Source organism: Tenrec ecaudatus, chromosome 9, assembly GCF_050624435.1.
Source record: "Tenrec ecaudatus isolate mTenEca1 chromosome 9, mTenEca1.hap1, whole genome shotgun sequence".
Classification (NCBI taxonomy): Eukaryota; Metazoa; Chordata; class Mammalia; order Afrosoricida; family Tenrecidae; genus Tenrec; species Tenrec ecaudatus.
In genome coordinates, this window is record NC_134538.1 from 152280948 (window position 1) to 152297253 (window position 16306).

The window sequence follows — 16306 nt, forward strand, 5'->3', positions numbered from 1 at the left end:
ATTTTGTTTTTCTTATCTGAGATAGATTTTATTTCTGTCTGATGAAAGTTAGCCCCACATAGAACTTTGGGTTGTTTTTTTTTTAGGTTGTTGAGGCTACCTGTTAAAGACACCCTCCCCCCCCCCCCCCCCCGCCCCTTTCGCTTTGCATCAAGTGGACTGTGACACCTGTGATCTAGGTAGGGTTTCGGCCACTGTCAGTTGGTGGCCGTCTCAAGCAGAGTGGGCTTTCGACTGCTTGAGCAGCCCGAAGCGGCCCCGGGAGTGCCACCAGCGCCGGGCCGGGGGTTAAGTGCTACAGAGGCAAGGCAGCCTGTGCGGATGAGCAGGTGACTGGCGCCTTTTGGTGACTGCCCAGGCCCGTGCCCCGGTTCTGTGCGTGTGAGCCGCCTGCTGCCCACCGATTTCCAGCCACACTCTCCATGAAGCCACACTGCCCTCCCCTCCCGAGGCTTTCCCCAGCACAGCCACATCGCTGGGGAGCAAGCCCCGGGGAATCACGAATTTCAGCGGTGTTTGAACTTAGGTCAATACTCAGAAACAGTCAGGGTTTTCCTTGTGGGCCAGGACCACAGACATTCCAATTTAAGCCTAAATACCATACCAGGATTGATATTTTAGTCTGTAAATGATGGTGCTTCATTATGCGACTGTGGAAATACCCGGTGGTGGTGGTGGTGGTGGTGGTGGTGGTGGTGTGTGAGAGAGAGAGACAGAGAGAGCGAGAGAGAGCGCTTTTTCTTCTGCTTGGTGGTGGCAGCGACTAGGTACCTGAGTTGCCGGAACCCACCCACTCTCTGTCGTGGTTGTGCATAGTGACCCCAGGACAGCCAGAGGAGCCGGTGCCGGGCCCCCTACCCTGCTCACTGCAATTCACCGAAACGCTCCTTTCTAAGGTTCTCAGGCCTGTTCCCATCCGAGCCTTTCGTAAGTCAGTTCCATCTACAGAATCATCTTGTAGCTTCATGCTCCTACCTGCTCGTTTGCCCTCCAGAGCAGAGGTGAAACACGTTGCCTAACAGGATTGAGCAGTATCTTCTGCTGACTTAGTAGCTCTGGGTAGGAGTGCGGGGGACGAGGCTTGTGGTTGGGTTTGTACCAGGTTAACATTTTAGTGAAGGATTGCTCGCCCACGCTGCTAACACGCACCCCTCAGGAAAAAGACTGGGCTGTCTACCTGCAAGGAGACCAGCTGCTGCAAACTTCTGGGCCTGCAGGCTCACCGTCACAGACGTGGGCTGACCAAGAGTAGGACACGATCCTGCAGCAACTCTCCCACTGTGGTGGGTGTGCATTGGGCTGCTAACCACAGGGTCGGTGGTTTGAAACCATCAGCCGCTCCTTGGGAGAAGGATGAGGCTTTCTACTCCTGTGCACGGTTCCCGTCCTGGGAGCCTTCCAGAGGCAGTGCTGCCCTGCCGTCTGGGGCTCCTGTGAGGTGATGGCGGTGAGCTCTTTTTGGTGTGTGTTACGTGTGAATGGACACCTTGGCTCTCATTTTGCAGTTCTCCCGCCACCCGTCTCTTTTCAGACAGAGCACTGCCCTGAGCGGGAAATGCGGTTGGCTCACAACCTGGCCTGGGCGCAGAACCCAGGCGGGTCGGCTCAGCCTGACTGGGCTTTCTGCTTTGTTGCCTTGAGACTTGCAGCTGTGAGAGGTCCAGCCCCCACCAGAGTGCCCAGGTCCCTGGAGTGTCCTGGAGCGATATGAGCCTCCCCCACGTGCTGGGGCCTAACATGAGGCGATGGTGCTTTAAATTGGGTCGAGTGAGGCCGTTTGGCAGCATAATGCCAGCAAACAACTCCGGTTTTCCTGCCAGGAGAGTCAGGAAGGCTGTAAACTTCAGTGCCGCGGTCTTTGTGAAGCATCAGGAGATTGCCACGTTTTCCTCCTGTGAATGCTCTGGGCCGCTGCAGAGTGCACGAGGGCCCGTGGATTGATCGTTGGGGACTCCAGGCTTAACCCACGCAGCTGAAAGCTTTATTTGACAAGTAGAGCCTGTGGTGGTAGGCTGTTGACTCTGTGTGAGGCAGGACCCAGTTCTGCACAGGTGGCGTGCCACCTTAGGCGGGTTGGTTTCGGCTGCTGTGCGTGGACCCCGCTCTGGGCTGACATGCAGGTGGTCCTCAGATAACACAGGTGGCGCAGAATTGTTTCAGGAAACAGGCAAACCCGACTCACAGCGACCCTATGGGGACAGACTAGAAGTGCTCCCCAGTTTCTGGGACTGAATCAGATGGGTCTGTCCTTTGAGCAGTCCCCGGTATTCCCAGTGTTCGCATCTTGCACCTTTGCTTTACGTATCCAGAAGCCAAAGTCGACGTCGACTCATAGGGACCCAACAGGACAGGGTAGAAATGCCCTTGTGAGCTTCCGAGACTGCAACTCTTTCCAGGAGCAGAAAGCCCTATGCTGCTCCCTCAGAGCAGAGAGTAGTTTTGAACTGCGGACCTTGTAGTTAGCAGTCCAAAGCGCAATCACTACACTCCCAGGGCCCCTCCTGTGTTAGGTATATGTACATGCAAAAATGAAAAAGACAAAATCATTTCATTCAAAGTGGTAGAGGGGGCCCCGTTGACAGATAGCGTGTATGATTTTGCGATTCTGCTGTTTCTAGCCTGGAGAACCGCCTGCGATTCCCTGATTCTGCCTCATGTGATGGCAGCGTGAGAGAGGTGGTCGGGCCGTATCACCCGGCAGTTCTGGGCTGTCATACTGGCACGTTCATTGTAATAATTGGGCAGTGAAAAACCCATAGGGATAGATAATAAGCTGCTCTCTGAGGAGAGTGTAGCTGTAACCTGTAGTTGATGGTGGACCGTCTAGTAAGAGACTGCAGACGAGTCATCTTGGTGCCCTCTTCAACTTCCTGGCCAGCCTGCAAACGCACCTGGGAACGGGCTCGAGAGCCACGTCCTGAGAGCTCTGCTGCCACTGTCGCCGTCGGAGATGTGTGTGTTCAGTTCCGTCAGCGTGTGTTTGTTTGATGGCCCCTCTCCGGAGTGCGGGCGTGTACAGAGGCCGTGGCTGCCGGGAAAGCCCGACGCTGGAGACGGGAGGCGAAGGGTGAGGACGTCTTTGACACACATGGCTCGCTCCTCAGCAGGGGCCCCAGTCCCAGGCAGGTGCAGGAGACGGACCAGTGATGCGGGCAGGCTCAGGGCCCAGGCGGCGCCCCCTGGTCCCATGCCGTAGAGCTGTGGGTGAGCTGCACAGAACCGTCTGCGTTGGGGATCTGTCGTGCGTGGCAGGGCCCCGGATGCGGAACTCCACCCTTGTTGCCTTGCAACCTTGTTGTGTGTCCGTGGTGTGTAGAACCGGACGACTGGTGCCGTGCTGTGTGCCCAGCGTCCCTGACAAGTGAGGTGCGGTGATGGGTGCGTGTTCCCTGTGGTGAGTGGCGGCCGGCTTGGCGTGTGTGTATTTGGTGGCGGCGGCGCTGGTCGTTGCTGTCAGACAGCTTCAGCCCGTGAGATGTAGGAAGCACAGGTTTCCATGACGGAAATGCCCAGGCCTGCACCACAGGGCCCACCTTACTTATGGTCAGGGAGCAGCCTCGCTGTGGAGGAACCGCCCAGTCTTGTCAGCTCCGAAATGTATGACAGAAGAGGCCAGGTTGAGGGAACGGCTGTTGCTGCCCTGCGCTGCCTACCGCGGGCTTTCCGTCTCTCTCGGCGTCCGCTCGGTAGCAGAGGAACAGCTCAGAGCGGCTCAGACAGGTTGCGTAGCTCGTCTCCATCGATGCTAACTGGCATCTTCGGACGGTGCGCATGTGCGTGAGCATGAGTTTTCACGATGGCCTTGTTTTCTTCTTGCCCTCACTCCTAGGCTGCTGCTTGAGCTGCTGGAGTTCCTGTTCGACAAGTTCAATGCTGTGGCCGCAGCACATGCGGTGGTCCTGGGCTACCTGCAGCAGGCCGCCGGGCCGCCCCTGGCTCACCAGGAAGAGGTCAAACTGTACGACATGGCGGACGTGTGGGTGAAGATCCAGGATGTCCTGCAGGTAGGGCCCTTTTCTAGACGGGGGCGCTCTGGTCGCAGAAAAACATAAACCGATAAATGGACAGTACCCCAACTTTTACCCGATAGCCCAGAGCAGGCTGAAGAAATAATACTTGCATTTCCAGCAGATGCTGCTGCTGATGTTGGAAGTTCATACCGGGTGGGATGGAAGATTCCACAAACATTCGCGTTTGTTTGTTGGCTCGGGGTTTAGACTGTATGTGCATAAGAGGAGCTTTTCAGGGTCCTCAAGCCAGTGATGTTCCAGTGTTTGGCCTGCTGTGATGTATTTTAACCCTTTTCTGACACCTGGGGCATCTCATAGTATCCACTTCCAGTTTCTGGAAAGGGACGTTACGCTTGGCAAAGCAGACGGGCAGCGAAAAAGAGGAAGATGTTCAGGAAGATGCACTGACCCAGCATCTGCAACAGTGGGCTCAACTGTTACCAGAGAGCTGTGAGTCCGTGCCAGACCAGGCCGTGTTTCCTTATGTGGCACAAGAGTCGCTGTGAGTCAGAGCCGACTTGGTGGTACCTACCAGCAACATGACAAACATTTTCCGATCCTGTGGTTTAGTGGGAAGAGTCTGTCCCACTGGTGGGGTCCTGAAGACGCGACTGAATCTGAAGAAGAAGGTCTCATCCCACCAGCCCCCACAAGACCTGTTGGGACATATGTGTCCCAGTAATGATATTAAAAAAAAATCCATATCATGTAAAAAACAAACAAACCCCGAACCACCCCATTTTATTCTTAAGGCCTTTCATTACTGAAAACACACGATGTCAACCAAAAATTCACAGCAGAAAATAGCTGGGTTTTGAAAAGGTTAAGCCAGAGAGAGGAGTTAAAAATAAACTACGGCAGTCAATACTGGAGCATTTTAAAACACCATCTTACATACACATGCCCACACTCACATGCATATGTAGCTTAATTTTATTGACCATTCCCCAGGGGTCTGCTTTTGCATATCTGGGGTTAAGTAACAGATCAAGAAGACAAGAAACCGCATGTAAGGTATCAGTGGACCCCTGTGCCTAATTCCTCCAAGACTAGAAGAGGGGTTGGTAGGAAGTTGCTGACGTAGTGTTTAGAGAATGTCTTAGTTTTTCTCTGCAAGTGCCAGGGAAACGTATTTTACCTGGCCAGTGAAAAGTTAGACATACAATTAAGAGTCCAGCTGAAGCCCGTGTGGCATAGCTAAATAGAGGTGACTTGATGAGCTAGTTTCTACTAATTTGAATGAGATTATGTATGTATGTGCAGGGAATTGAAAACTGTAACTATGCAGAGATGAAATTACTTGCAGGCAAACAGGAGTCTTTGCAGGGGGAAAAGTTATGGCTGTAAATTGCAGTTAGTTCTGAGAGCCGAGTGTGCTCTGTGTGGATTGAAAGATTGATTCTTGGTTACTCCTTCATTAGGTCCTTTGCTGCTGCAGTCTCTGGGCTTAATTGCTTCCTCGGGAGAAAGAATACGGGTTGAACTTGATTTCCTGTGTTCTGTGCGTTGGCAAGCCGGGGACTGTGTGCCTGCGTCAGACACTGAATGGATATGTGTGTATTGAATAAAATCTGTTGGTGGCTTGCAGGGTGGTTCTTTAACTTCGTTGTATCTTGGTTTGGCCAAGAAATCAGGACGACAACCACCTGGCCATCTGCCTGGGAACGTTCCAGTCTGTACCCAGGCCAAAAACACCTGACTTTCCACTCCAGTCTCAGAAAGGCCAGGCCTTAGGAAAAGGGGTGTTGTCCTAGATCTCCAGAGACACAGCGGTTACTTGTTGGGCTGCTAACAACAAGGTCTGTAGTTTGAAACCATCATAGACTGGAACTTTCTGTAGACTCAGAAACGCACCGGGGGCTGGCGTCGACTCGATGGCAGTGAGTTTGCTTTTCAGCCCTTCAGGAAGGGTTATTTTCGACCCCTCAAGAGCCTGACCGTCTCTGTATTGTCAGCCTGATACCCCCATAAATGGACTCTTGCCAAGGCAAGTTCATTTCAGAGACAGCATACCCTCCGGATCCTCAGAAACCCACCAGTGCCCAGCAGACAATCATTATCCAGGTGAAAAGACAAGGGAATGGGTCTCGTGACTTGGAGGCAGGGCATCGGGAAATGAATACGTGAACTGAGCCGTGCAGTTCTTGTCGATTCCGACTCATGGCGACCCCATCAGGCAGGGTCGAATTGCCCCTGAAGCTCTCTGGGACTACGAAGCCTCATCCTTCTCCCTTAGAACAGCTGCTAGCTTTATACTGTGAGTTGGCATTGGCTCGATGGCAGTGAATTTGGCTTGGAAACTTGAGGATCCATCAGTGTTTAATAAATAAAATGTTAAAAAAAAGAAAACCAACCCAAAAACGAACATAGTTTTTTCCTGGCTTATTAGGTGCCCTGGTGGCATATCGGGTTAAGTGTTGGACTGTTTACCACGCACACGGTCGGTAGTTCAAACTCACCTACCGTTCTGCGGGAGAAAGATGAGGCTGTCTGCTCCTGTATAGAGTTCCGTCTTTGAAACCCTGTAAGGGGGGCACTGTGAGTCCAGGTCAACTCCATGGCCGTTATTTAAAACAAAAACTCTAAGTGAATTTGCCAATAAGGCCTCTTCAGATCGTGAGCTGGACCATCGATCCTTTTTACAGACTTGTTCTCTGGGGAGTCCTGTTTTAGGGGCCCTGTCTTCCTGGTGTGGCACGAGTGGTTGGGATCACAGCGTTGAGCTGTAGCGACATGATGAAGCCCGTCTGTTGAACGTACAGAATGCCGTGCCTTTGCCGATGCCGATGGACCTGGGCAGCCGTCCCCCTGATGTCATTCCTTTGTGCTTGTTTTCCTTGTTAGGTTTTATTACTCAAGAAACTTAGGATGATTACTGATAAAGAGAATACAGATGATTTGAGAGAAAGCTTCAGTTCTTAGCCCAACACAGAAAAGAAGGCAAGGTTTCAGCATGTCATTAACATGGTGTTATCAGAGCCTGTACCACTGGGCGGTCACTTCTCTCTCCTCTGTCTGGTCTGCTTTCCCCCCACCCAGGGCAGCCTTAATATACTTTCTGGAAACGACTTATTTTTATTGTGGCTCCATTGTCTTCATTTCCTCCGCTGGCTTCAGGATCTGATGTTGCGCGTTTAACAGTTTAAGAGGAAGCGAGCAAGCTCTGCTTAAGAGATGAAAGAAAAAGATACCAATTGGGTGCTCTGCCTGTTAGGAAGTTGTAGTCCTCAGATCAGGCATTGGAGCTGCAAAGTCAGTGGTTCAGGTCCTTTCCTGCCTCCGGAGGGAGAAAGATGAGGCTGTCCGCACCCATAAGGACTTACCGCTTTAGAAATCTCTCTCAGCTCACTATGAATCAGAATTGATTAGAACACAGCAGGTTTGCTTGGGGATTTTGTGGTCCCCAGATCATACAATTGGCTGTACTTTTATTTCATGGTGATGTGTACGTATCCCGTTGTCATGGCTACTTGACAAATAGCACGATAGTGATGTAGTAAAGCGGGTGAAAGGCCCCCGGCAATAGCAGTTCACTTCGTGTGTTGTGTTTAATTCATTTGAGGTCAAAATGAGGCACCCTTTTTGGCTCTTTTCCCTCTTCCTTCTCCCTATCTTCTTTCCGTCTATCTATCTATCTATATATCTATTTTCTCCCTATCTTTTAAAGAGTATGTTTTAAAACAATGATTTAGTAATACCTTGAATGAATCTACATTCTCTGAACTGCTGTACTATTGATGTATTCATCTGTACCATGCATCTGTAGACTTGAGATTAATGCATTCTAAATAAGAATTTCATCTAAATATTTACATTGTTTTTAGGTCTCTGTGTCATCCAGCAACCCCAGGTTTCTTTCAGCTTCCATATTATTGAAATTATCGGACTGCCTACCCGTCAATAAGCCGAGCATGCAGTGACACAGACACACAAGTTAACGTTGCTGACAGCCTTGACACAGTGTGTGTGTCCACTGGTCACTCAGAGGCACATTCAGGGGACCAAGAAGGTTTGGAATGGCTGATGGGTGAGGTTCATGGAGGTGGAAGAGATGGGGAATGACTGTGGATAGGAGGGATGGCCCATGGGGTAATACAGGTAACTGATGCACAAGCGTATCCAGGAAAAGAAAACTGGTGCAGCTGCCCCAGGATTTAGATGGTAAAGTGTGGATCGGAACGTTTGGTTCAGGTTGAGGATAGCTGTGGGTGTCATGATCTTTTAAAAAAATATTCCTTTTTTAGGGTGGTAGCTCTTTTCGCTGGCTACATGTTAGGTTCCTCTACTGTGGATGGATTCCTAGACCCATCCTAGACCCCTTGAACCGGAGTGGTGGTGGGTAAGAACTCGATTCTGCGTCTTTCAGCTCTGCTGGTGATTCTGGTGTCTTTCTTGAGGATGCAGTCATAGAGAACCTTTGCTGTAGGCTGGTAGTTCTCCAAAGATGCTTGCTGGACCGGCAGTACCAGCATGCAGTTGGGGGCCGTCGTGTGGATTGTGACTGACAGCGTAGCGCTGCTCCATCAGGGTTTCTTACGCCATCTCTATGGAAGGCAGCCGTCAGGTGTTTCTCTGACCAAGCTGCCTGGTGAGTGAGCGTAACTGCTGTACCACCCGGGAGAACCTAAGACACATGCCGGATTCCATTCCCATCTCAGACTCTGGGTGCAAGGGCACGCTGGCATGTGACAACCTTTGCTGTAGGTACTAGTGGGTCACTGGAGATTTTCATGGGGTGGGATGGGGTCGAGGAGGATTACCATGGTAACAGTGTAAGACTGACTGGAGAGGGTAGTGTCAGGGAAGCATTAGTTTTGTAGACCAATGGAGAGAGTCTGGGTGATCTGACCAGAGTGGCCGTCTAAGAGTGACATAAAGACTTCGACGGGGATGGCGAAAGAACACAAAGTTGGAAGAGAAGCAGTTACTAGCCCTTTGTCACCCAAGCGATAGAGTCGGCCTGGCAGCCTCGTTTCCCATGTGGCAGATGTTTGAAACGATGGTTTGACATTCAGTTACTGAGGCCAGTGCTGGGGAGCGAAGACGAGCAGAAGGTCTCCCTTGCTGCTGGAGAGCCATCCGTGTGAGTCTGCCCTGGAGGGCGGTTTTCCTCTGCAGTCCGTGCAGTGACCTGGCCTGCCTGGATACCCTGGGGAACCCGGCTCCGTTCACATTTCTGTGGGGGAACCCTTCCTGTGCACTGGTGTGCCGGGAGGGGAAGAAAGAAGATTCTCGGTCTCAGTTTCCTTGTAGAGTTTTATGCATCGGGCCAGTTTGACTTTCATGTATGTGATAATTAGTTTATTGTGCCAACCTGGCCAATAGGAACATGTGGGGTAAATCAGGACACCGTTTGATTGGAGGGCGAAGAGATAAATGGATCTGCAAGACCCGCCCCCATCTCTCTTGCTGTCTGGTGATCAGATCAGTGTGCTGCTGCTCTAGCCAGTTCTCTGCCTCCACCTGTGAGCTCCACCACTCGTGGACCAAGCCAACCCATGGATCCTGTTGCCTGAGCTTGAGGCTCCTTCGAGGCCTGCTTCACCACGCTGCTGGTGCGTACATCGCTTGAGTTTGAGGCTGGTGGATCCTGTCACCTTGCATTGCTTGAGCTCCAGGTCCCCTCCGGGCCTGCCTCACTAAGCTCCCGAGCTGCTGACGTTGCTGGCCACCCTGCCGTTTGTTGCCTGCGGGCAGACTCTGCCTGTCTTGCCAGAGGGAGGACTCTGCTTGCTGCTTCCTTGACCTTGACCCTGGACTCCGGAGCCCATGTGAGTTGAAGGACTCCCAGTATATTAAGTGTTCCATGAAAGTGAGTTGAGCTGAGCCCTCTGTACTGCTGTGTGGACTAATTAGCAATTATATTCCTTCTCGTGGTATAAACCTGTTCATATCTACATTTATATACGTCCTGGTTTTGTTTCTCTAGAGACCCCTGCCTAACACAATGTTGGTGGAGAGTTCTTTCATTCAACACCATCCCTGAAGAACAAAGGGATGTAGAGGAACAGTAGACTCCTGCCCTTGCACATGTAACCGTAGGTAGTGTTGATGGCTTAACACCATGGCTGGAGGTGCAAGGGTTTTGAGTGTGAATTTCAGTCTTTCTTTGACTGGAAAATGCTTGTCACGGGGAAGTAAAAATATTATTTTGTACGTTTAGTCTCTCATTACCAGCTGTTCTCAGAGAGATCACAATAAAAAATCGTGGCTAGAGTGGGAGAAAAATGTGGAACAAAATTCAAAATCTTCAAGAAATACCAGGCTTACTTCTTAGAGACTGGTAGCACCTCCTTGACCATGGCCCTTGGTTCCCCTTCAATTCTAGAAATGAACTTACCCCCTGGCTCAATTTTCAGCCAAGCCACAGACAGGCCTGTAAGGGGTACGGTACACACCTTAGCTTCGTCCTCCACCTGAGACCGGAAGGATATCCTTCAGAAGACTTAGGGAGGCAGGAAGAACGGAAAGAGGAATCCCAGGAAGGGAGAAGGATCCGGGGTGTAACACTGGGGACTGCAATCGATGAGACAAAACTGGGGGTGCATGAATCATTGAAAGGAAAACCAGTTGACCCAGTATACCTTCACTGAATGCACACTAAAAAATAAAAACAAACCAAGTATTAGAAAACCCCAAGTCGACGAAGACGCGAGGGGGCTGGCATGAACGATGGCATGCTCAGCGACTCGTCAGTAGGTTGGCAAGTCACCCAGACGAACCTCAGAAGGCAAGCCTGGCAGTCCCCTTCCAAAAGGTCACTGCTCTGAAAACCCCCGGGAGTGCACACACTGCCCCTTGATGGTGACCACGACAACAGCTGAGGCATGAGCAATTCTCCTTGCCTGGCAGGTGTCTTCCACCCTTTGGTTGGCAGGCGCATGTGTCTTGGCATGCTTGCGTCTGGAGACAGGCAGCGATCATCGTGCTGGGGTGTCACAGCTCCCTCCTGGTGTCAGCCCCGTGACCACAGAGCGTGACACTCCTCTCCCCAGTTTTACACTCTTTTTGAAGCTGTGATAATAGAAACGCATGTTTTTGCCCTTCTGAGCAGCAGCAGCACCCTCCAAAATGTCACCTGCGTGGTGACATGCCTGTCAAGCTGATGGCGGTGTATTTTCCGGGGCATAAGACCAGGGTGCACGGGAAACACAAAGCCTTCCACTTCTGCTTGAATTCTGCATCACAGAGAGTCACATGGCCCCAAACCACCCTGCTTCTACGTACGTGTCCTTTGAGGGGATGCTGACTCGTGGCGCCCCTGACAGGACAGGACAGGTACCACTGCTCCTGCGTGTTTCAGACACCGGGACTCTTGACCGGAGTAAAAGCCTCATCTTTCCCCGCTGGTTTCCAACTACCGACTTCACAGATCGAAGCTGAACTAGTAACTACCACTCCACCGGGTTCCTCCTGCTTCTGATGAAAACAAACAACCAAGCTCCCCAAACAAAATTCATCATAGGCTTAAATAACCCTCCCTTCTGTGTGCCAAGCAGCATTCTCTATACTGGGTGGCGAGTGAACACGCTTCAGCACGGCTGCAGACACCCAACCAAGTCAGTCCACATTGCCCCTGCCTTGGTTTCTTTTTCTGGAGATGAACACACAGCGTGAGAAGTCATTCTACTGTGAGCCCAGCTCCATAAACGTTTGACCAGAAACGTAGCCGTCGGCAGAGAGAGCCGGAGCTGGGCTGTCAGGGAAGAAAACGCACCAGCCTTACTGGTCTGGAGCCACGGCCCAGAGAGGACTTCCCAGGGCACAATGCAGTTTCCATTTGGGATCCAGGTTTGCACCAACGTTGTCCCTAGGGCTTGTCACCTTTGGTATTTCGGTGAGCTCGGATCCCCTCCCTTGGAAGTAAAATGAGTTTTCCCCACTTTCCCAGGCCAGGTAACTAGCAAGATGATGTTTGCAGAAAACCGTTTTTCTTATTTGAGACCTTGGAAACGTTCCTTATAGCTTCGGTTCTGGGCGGCATGTTAGTGTCACGTGGTCAGCTAGGTGCTTACGTCTCTAGAAAGCTCTTTGCTTCCAGGATTTTTGTTCACTTATTCCGGTGGCTGCCGGATAATCCTGTCCAGGGAACAGAATCTGTGAACATGTGACAGCTAAGTCAAGCATCTTCCTTCTACAGTGAGTCTCCTTCTGCAGCACCAGGGCCCGGCCCAGCTGGTGTCAAGCTCCTGCCTGCTGCTTGAAGCAGGGCAGCTGGGCTGCCTCGCTTGCCCACTCCTGGCGAAGGTCCAGGGGGTGGGAGGGGAGGCTCTGTGCAGTGGATGTCTCCGAGACCTCGGCCATGCTGGAGGAGAGAGTCTCATGTTCTGGTGGAAATTCCGCTCTCCTTAAATTCCTAGAGAACCTAACCTGACATCGACCTGGGTAGAAATGGCAGCTTTCCCCTCAAGTCCACCACCCCAGAGCTTGTCTCTTTCTCCCATCTCGGCTGAGGCTCGAGGGTAGGGGTGGGCACCGTCTGGCCCACATCATCATCTGTACCAGCTAACTTCACACCTCACCAAGGAGCAGCAGTTCCAGCTCTCACATCAGGGATGAGCTCATGAAACGTCTCCCCAGTGTGACCTTCGAATGATGTCACAGATACCCAGATGGCGCTTGGCGGGAGGAAGGCTTCCGCCCCTGAGAGACAGGAGGAGCTTTGGGTTTGTGCTGCTCAGAGGGCTGCGCACTGGCAGGGCTTGTGGGGCCGCTGGGTCCAAGACAGGAGCCAAGAGGCCATGGTCACGGTGCTGTGGAGCAGTGAAATAACGCTCCAAGGGAAATTAGAGAAACTGATATGAACTTGCCCGACACAACCTTGCCTACCTGAGAAGATTGGAGAGCAAAAATACATAATAGCTGGCTGAATTGGCTATGTTTCTTTCTTGTTAAAACAGTCTTAAGTAGTTTTTTTTTTGGGGGGGGGATGCTTTGTCTGGTTTGTGTTGTCTTCATGGGATGACGGGGCTGTTGATGGGGCAGAGGCAGTACCACCCCAGAGGGTAGGTGTGCATCTCCCGCCCTGTGCCCCTCCCAGGAGAATGCCTTGCAGGGCCAGAGGGAGCCGTCCCGTCCACGTTAGGGTGGGCAGCCTGCGTGCTCGTCCCCGTGTGAAGGTTGGCCTGTGGAAAGGAAAGCACGTGACTGGGATTGTGAGCCATCGCAGAAGCGTGCAGAGCTTAATTGAACACGGAGAGGACGTTGAGCAACAAGATGTCACATTTCCTGCGCTGAACCTGCACCTTCTGTGCGGAAAGGCTATGCTGTCACAGATTTCTTTTCATCTTCGCCGGCAAAGTCTCCATTAGTCGAAGGAGATCTGCCGGCGAAAAAGCTGCAGAGAGAAGGCGCGTGGCTTTGTCGGGCAGTGCAGGGCCCGGTGACCGTGGTTCAGACCCATCTGCAAGGGGCGTGGAGCCCAAGTCGGGGCCCTGCCCCAGGACCTGGAACCCCGCCGTTGGGCTGGCTCTGCAGGGATGTGGGAGCAGGCTGTCTCTTGTATTCATCAGGCCACTCCCTGTGTTGTCCTCAACTCTGTCCTGAACAGGGACCTGGGTCAGGGTGCACAGTCAAGGACCTCCGGACCCTGCCGGGGAGCCTGCTAGGGCGCCACCCAGTGGAATCTGGAGCTCATCTTGGCACCCGGACCAGCCCCAGACAGCTCACACGGGCGTGGGGGAAGCAGTTAAAAAGGGAATTCAATGAAGTTATGCAAGTGAGGCTGCCGTCGCTCCTCAGTGAGGACAAGGAAGCGGGACAGTAGGGTCACAACTGCGTAAAGGTGGAGGATGGTTCATTTAACGCGCACACACGTTAACAGCAAGAGCGAATCTCAACAACCACACCGTACCTGTCAACTTGACTCAGAGTGGCTGTCCAGCTGTCCCTGGGCAGCCAGCTCAGGTGACCCCTGGGCCTGACCCACGTACTCAAGAGCAGCGGCAAATGCATTATTTGATCTAAGCGTTGTTGTTATTAGATTGGAAACAGTTACACAGGGTGTTAAGAGTCATGTCAGTTATTAGCAGCAACAGCTCGCTGGTGCTTCCAGTAGCCCCATTGGACAGGGTAGAACTGCCCCTGAGGGTTCCGGAGACAGTCACTCGGAATTCCCCAAGTGCCGGCGAAGCCCGAGGAGGAGGAGGAGCTGGGTTTGACCCCCGGGGCCCGCCTGGCTGCGCAGAACCTGGCCTGGGCTGCTTGGAGAGTGGCGCTCTGCTTGCTGGCTCTTCCTGGGAAGCTCTTTTCTTTCTGTCTCTCTCTCTCTCTTTCTCTGACACACACACACACACACACCCCACCCCCGAAATAATTTAGTGTCACCTTTAGGGCCTTCAGCCCCCCCCCCCCCCGCCAACAGCACGCCTCAGCAGCAGCACTAGCTGTAAGTGACCTGTCCGAGAGACTGGCCATCCTCTGACTCTCCTTCACGCGGACATGTTGCTTGCGTGTCACACGTGGGTGAAGTGGTGGCTAACATTGAGCGGGACCCAGATGATATTCAGGTCAGAGGCTGACCTTTCAGAAGCTGGTGATGCCATGGGGGTATGGGCAGACAGCGGGGGCAGTGAGGAGAGGGGGGAGAAGCCAAACAAGCAGGGCGGAATGACTGCTTTCCAAGCAAGCCTTGGCGTTCACACAGCTGCTCATCTCGAGCGCAACAGGCCAAAAAGGAGCCCTGGGGGCGCAGTGGGTGAGTGTGCTGGGTTGTTCACTGTAAGGTCAGTGGTTCAACCCCACCAGATGCTCCGAGAGGGCAAGCTGGGACTTCCTACTCCCATCCAGCCTCAGGGACAGTTCTCCTCCGTCCCCCAGGGCCACCATGGACTGGAATGAGACCTCCCCACACAGCCCAGGCTCTCGCTGTTTAAGCATCTGCTGCAGTCAGAAATAAGTCCTTCCCAATCTAAGAGAACGTGAGGGGGCTTCACGGAGGGGCGGGGGAATTCTGTCATCGTTTTCCTTTCATTTTCCACAGCCTAGGTGAGGTCGGTTTCCTCCGTCGCTGTTTGGCAGCGTCCAGTTCAAGCCGTGGCTGTGTGTGTGTGTGTGTGTGTGTGTGTGTGTGTGTGTGTGCGTGTGTGTGCCTGGTTGTAGAATGGCGGGCAGAACACACTTGGGCTCTCAAATACACCCCCGTGACACCATATGGCCCTGAAAGATGGTGACTTGCCCTCTGCTCAGGGTATCAGCCTCAGAAATCATTGATTTTATTTTTTATCCTCAGTAATCTTACTGAGCAGATTTTATAGCACTTGAAGGTCTAGGAGATTAAGCCGGGGGTGGGGTGGGGGGAGGAGGGACTTCTCAGCCTCCCAGCAGAATGGGCGGTTGTCTGAGAGTTGCCGAGTGGGCCTGTTCCGATTAGCAACAGGAACCAGTTTTGAAAATGCACAGTGAACGGCCATGCGCCCCAAGGACAGGGAACGCAGCCGGTGGTGCGGCACCACCGCCGGAGGAAGTCAGCCCGATGGGCGGTGGCAGAGCATCTGTGGAGCCGCGCTTGTGACGACGTGATATGGCAGCGAAAAAGGCCAGTGCTATTTCTGGCTCTGCCTCCGAGACCCGAGTTGCATCATGGAGCTGGGTGGCTGGGCCCTGCATGGGCGTGGCAGCAGCTGGGCCGCCACCGGGCGTGTGGACACGTGTGCCACAGAGATCCAGACACGGGTGGGGTTCCCAGCAGAGCATCTGCAGTGATTCAGGCCGTCAGATGTGGCCTGACTCCAGGCTTGTTAGAGGAAATGGCTTGCTTTGGAAGGCGCGGGGAAGCAGAGAGAGACCGAACTTCCCTGATTCTGGCAGCTGATGAGGAAATCTGTTAGCGTATGGAAGAAGAGCAGGGCTCCTCCGCCTCTGGCACAGGCGAGGGTCACGGAGGCCAGCCTCTCAAACTCACTGCCAGTGAGTCAGTGCCGACTCATGTGGCCCCAGAGGTCAGGGTAGAACTACCCCTGTGGGTTTCCGAGATCGGAACTCTTTACTGAGTAGAAAGCCCCGTCTTTCTCCTGCAGAGCAGCTGGTGGTTTCGAACTGCCGACCTTGAGGTTAGCAGCCCAACCTATAACCACTACAACCCCAGGGCTTTTGTTGCCCTCCCAGACTCACCTCCCAGAGCCTCCAACGCCAAGTTAACTGGATCTTTGTTTATCGTCAGCTGTTTTCCGCCGGTGACCAACCTTGGCGGTGCCTTCTGCAGTGGGAGAACGCAAGCTGAATGGTGCTAGTTGATGGCGGTCCCTTGCCTTGATTGGAAGTCAGATGGAAATGTTCACATTGCAAACACCTGCCTC

General features: G+C 52.8%; 1 protein-coding gene across 1 annotated transcript in view; it reads left to right on the plus strand.

Annotated features, from left to right (window-relative positions):
- Positions 1 to 16306, plus strand: part of EXOC4 (exocyst complex component 4) — a 718575-nt gene that overhangs the window by 95923 nt on the left and 606346 nt on the right. Inside the window, exon 7 of the mRNA XM_075558685.1 lies at positions 3830 to 4004. Within this exon, the coding sequence (XP_075414800.1) occupies positions 3830 to 4004 (175 nt within the window). The remainder of the gene's footprint in view (positions 1 to 3829; positions 4005 to 16306) is intronic.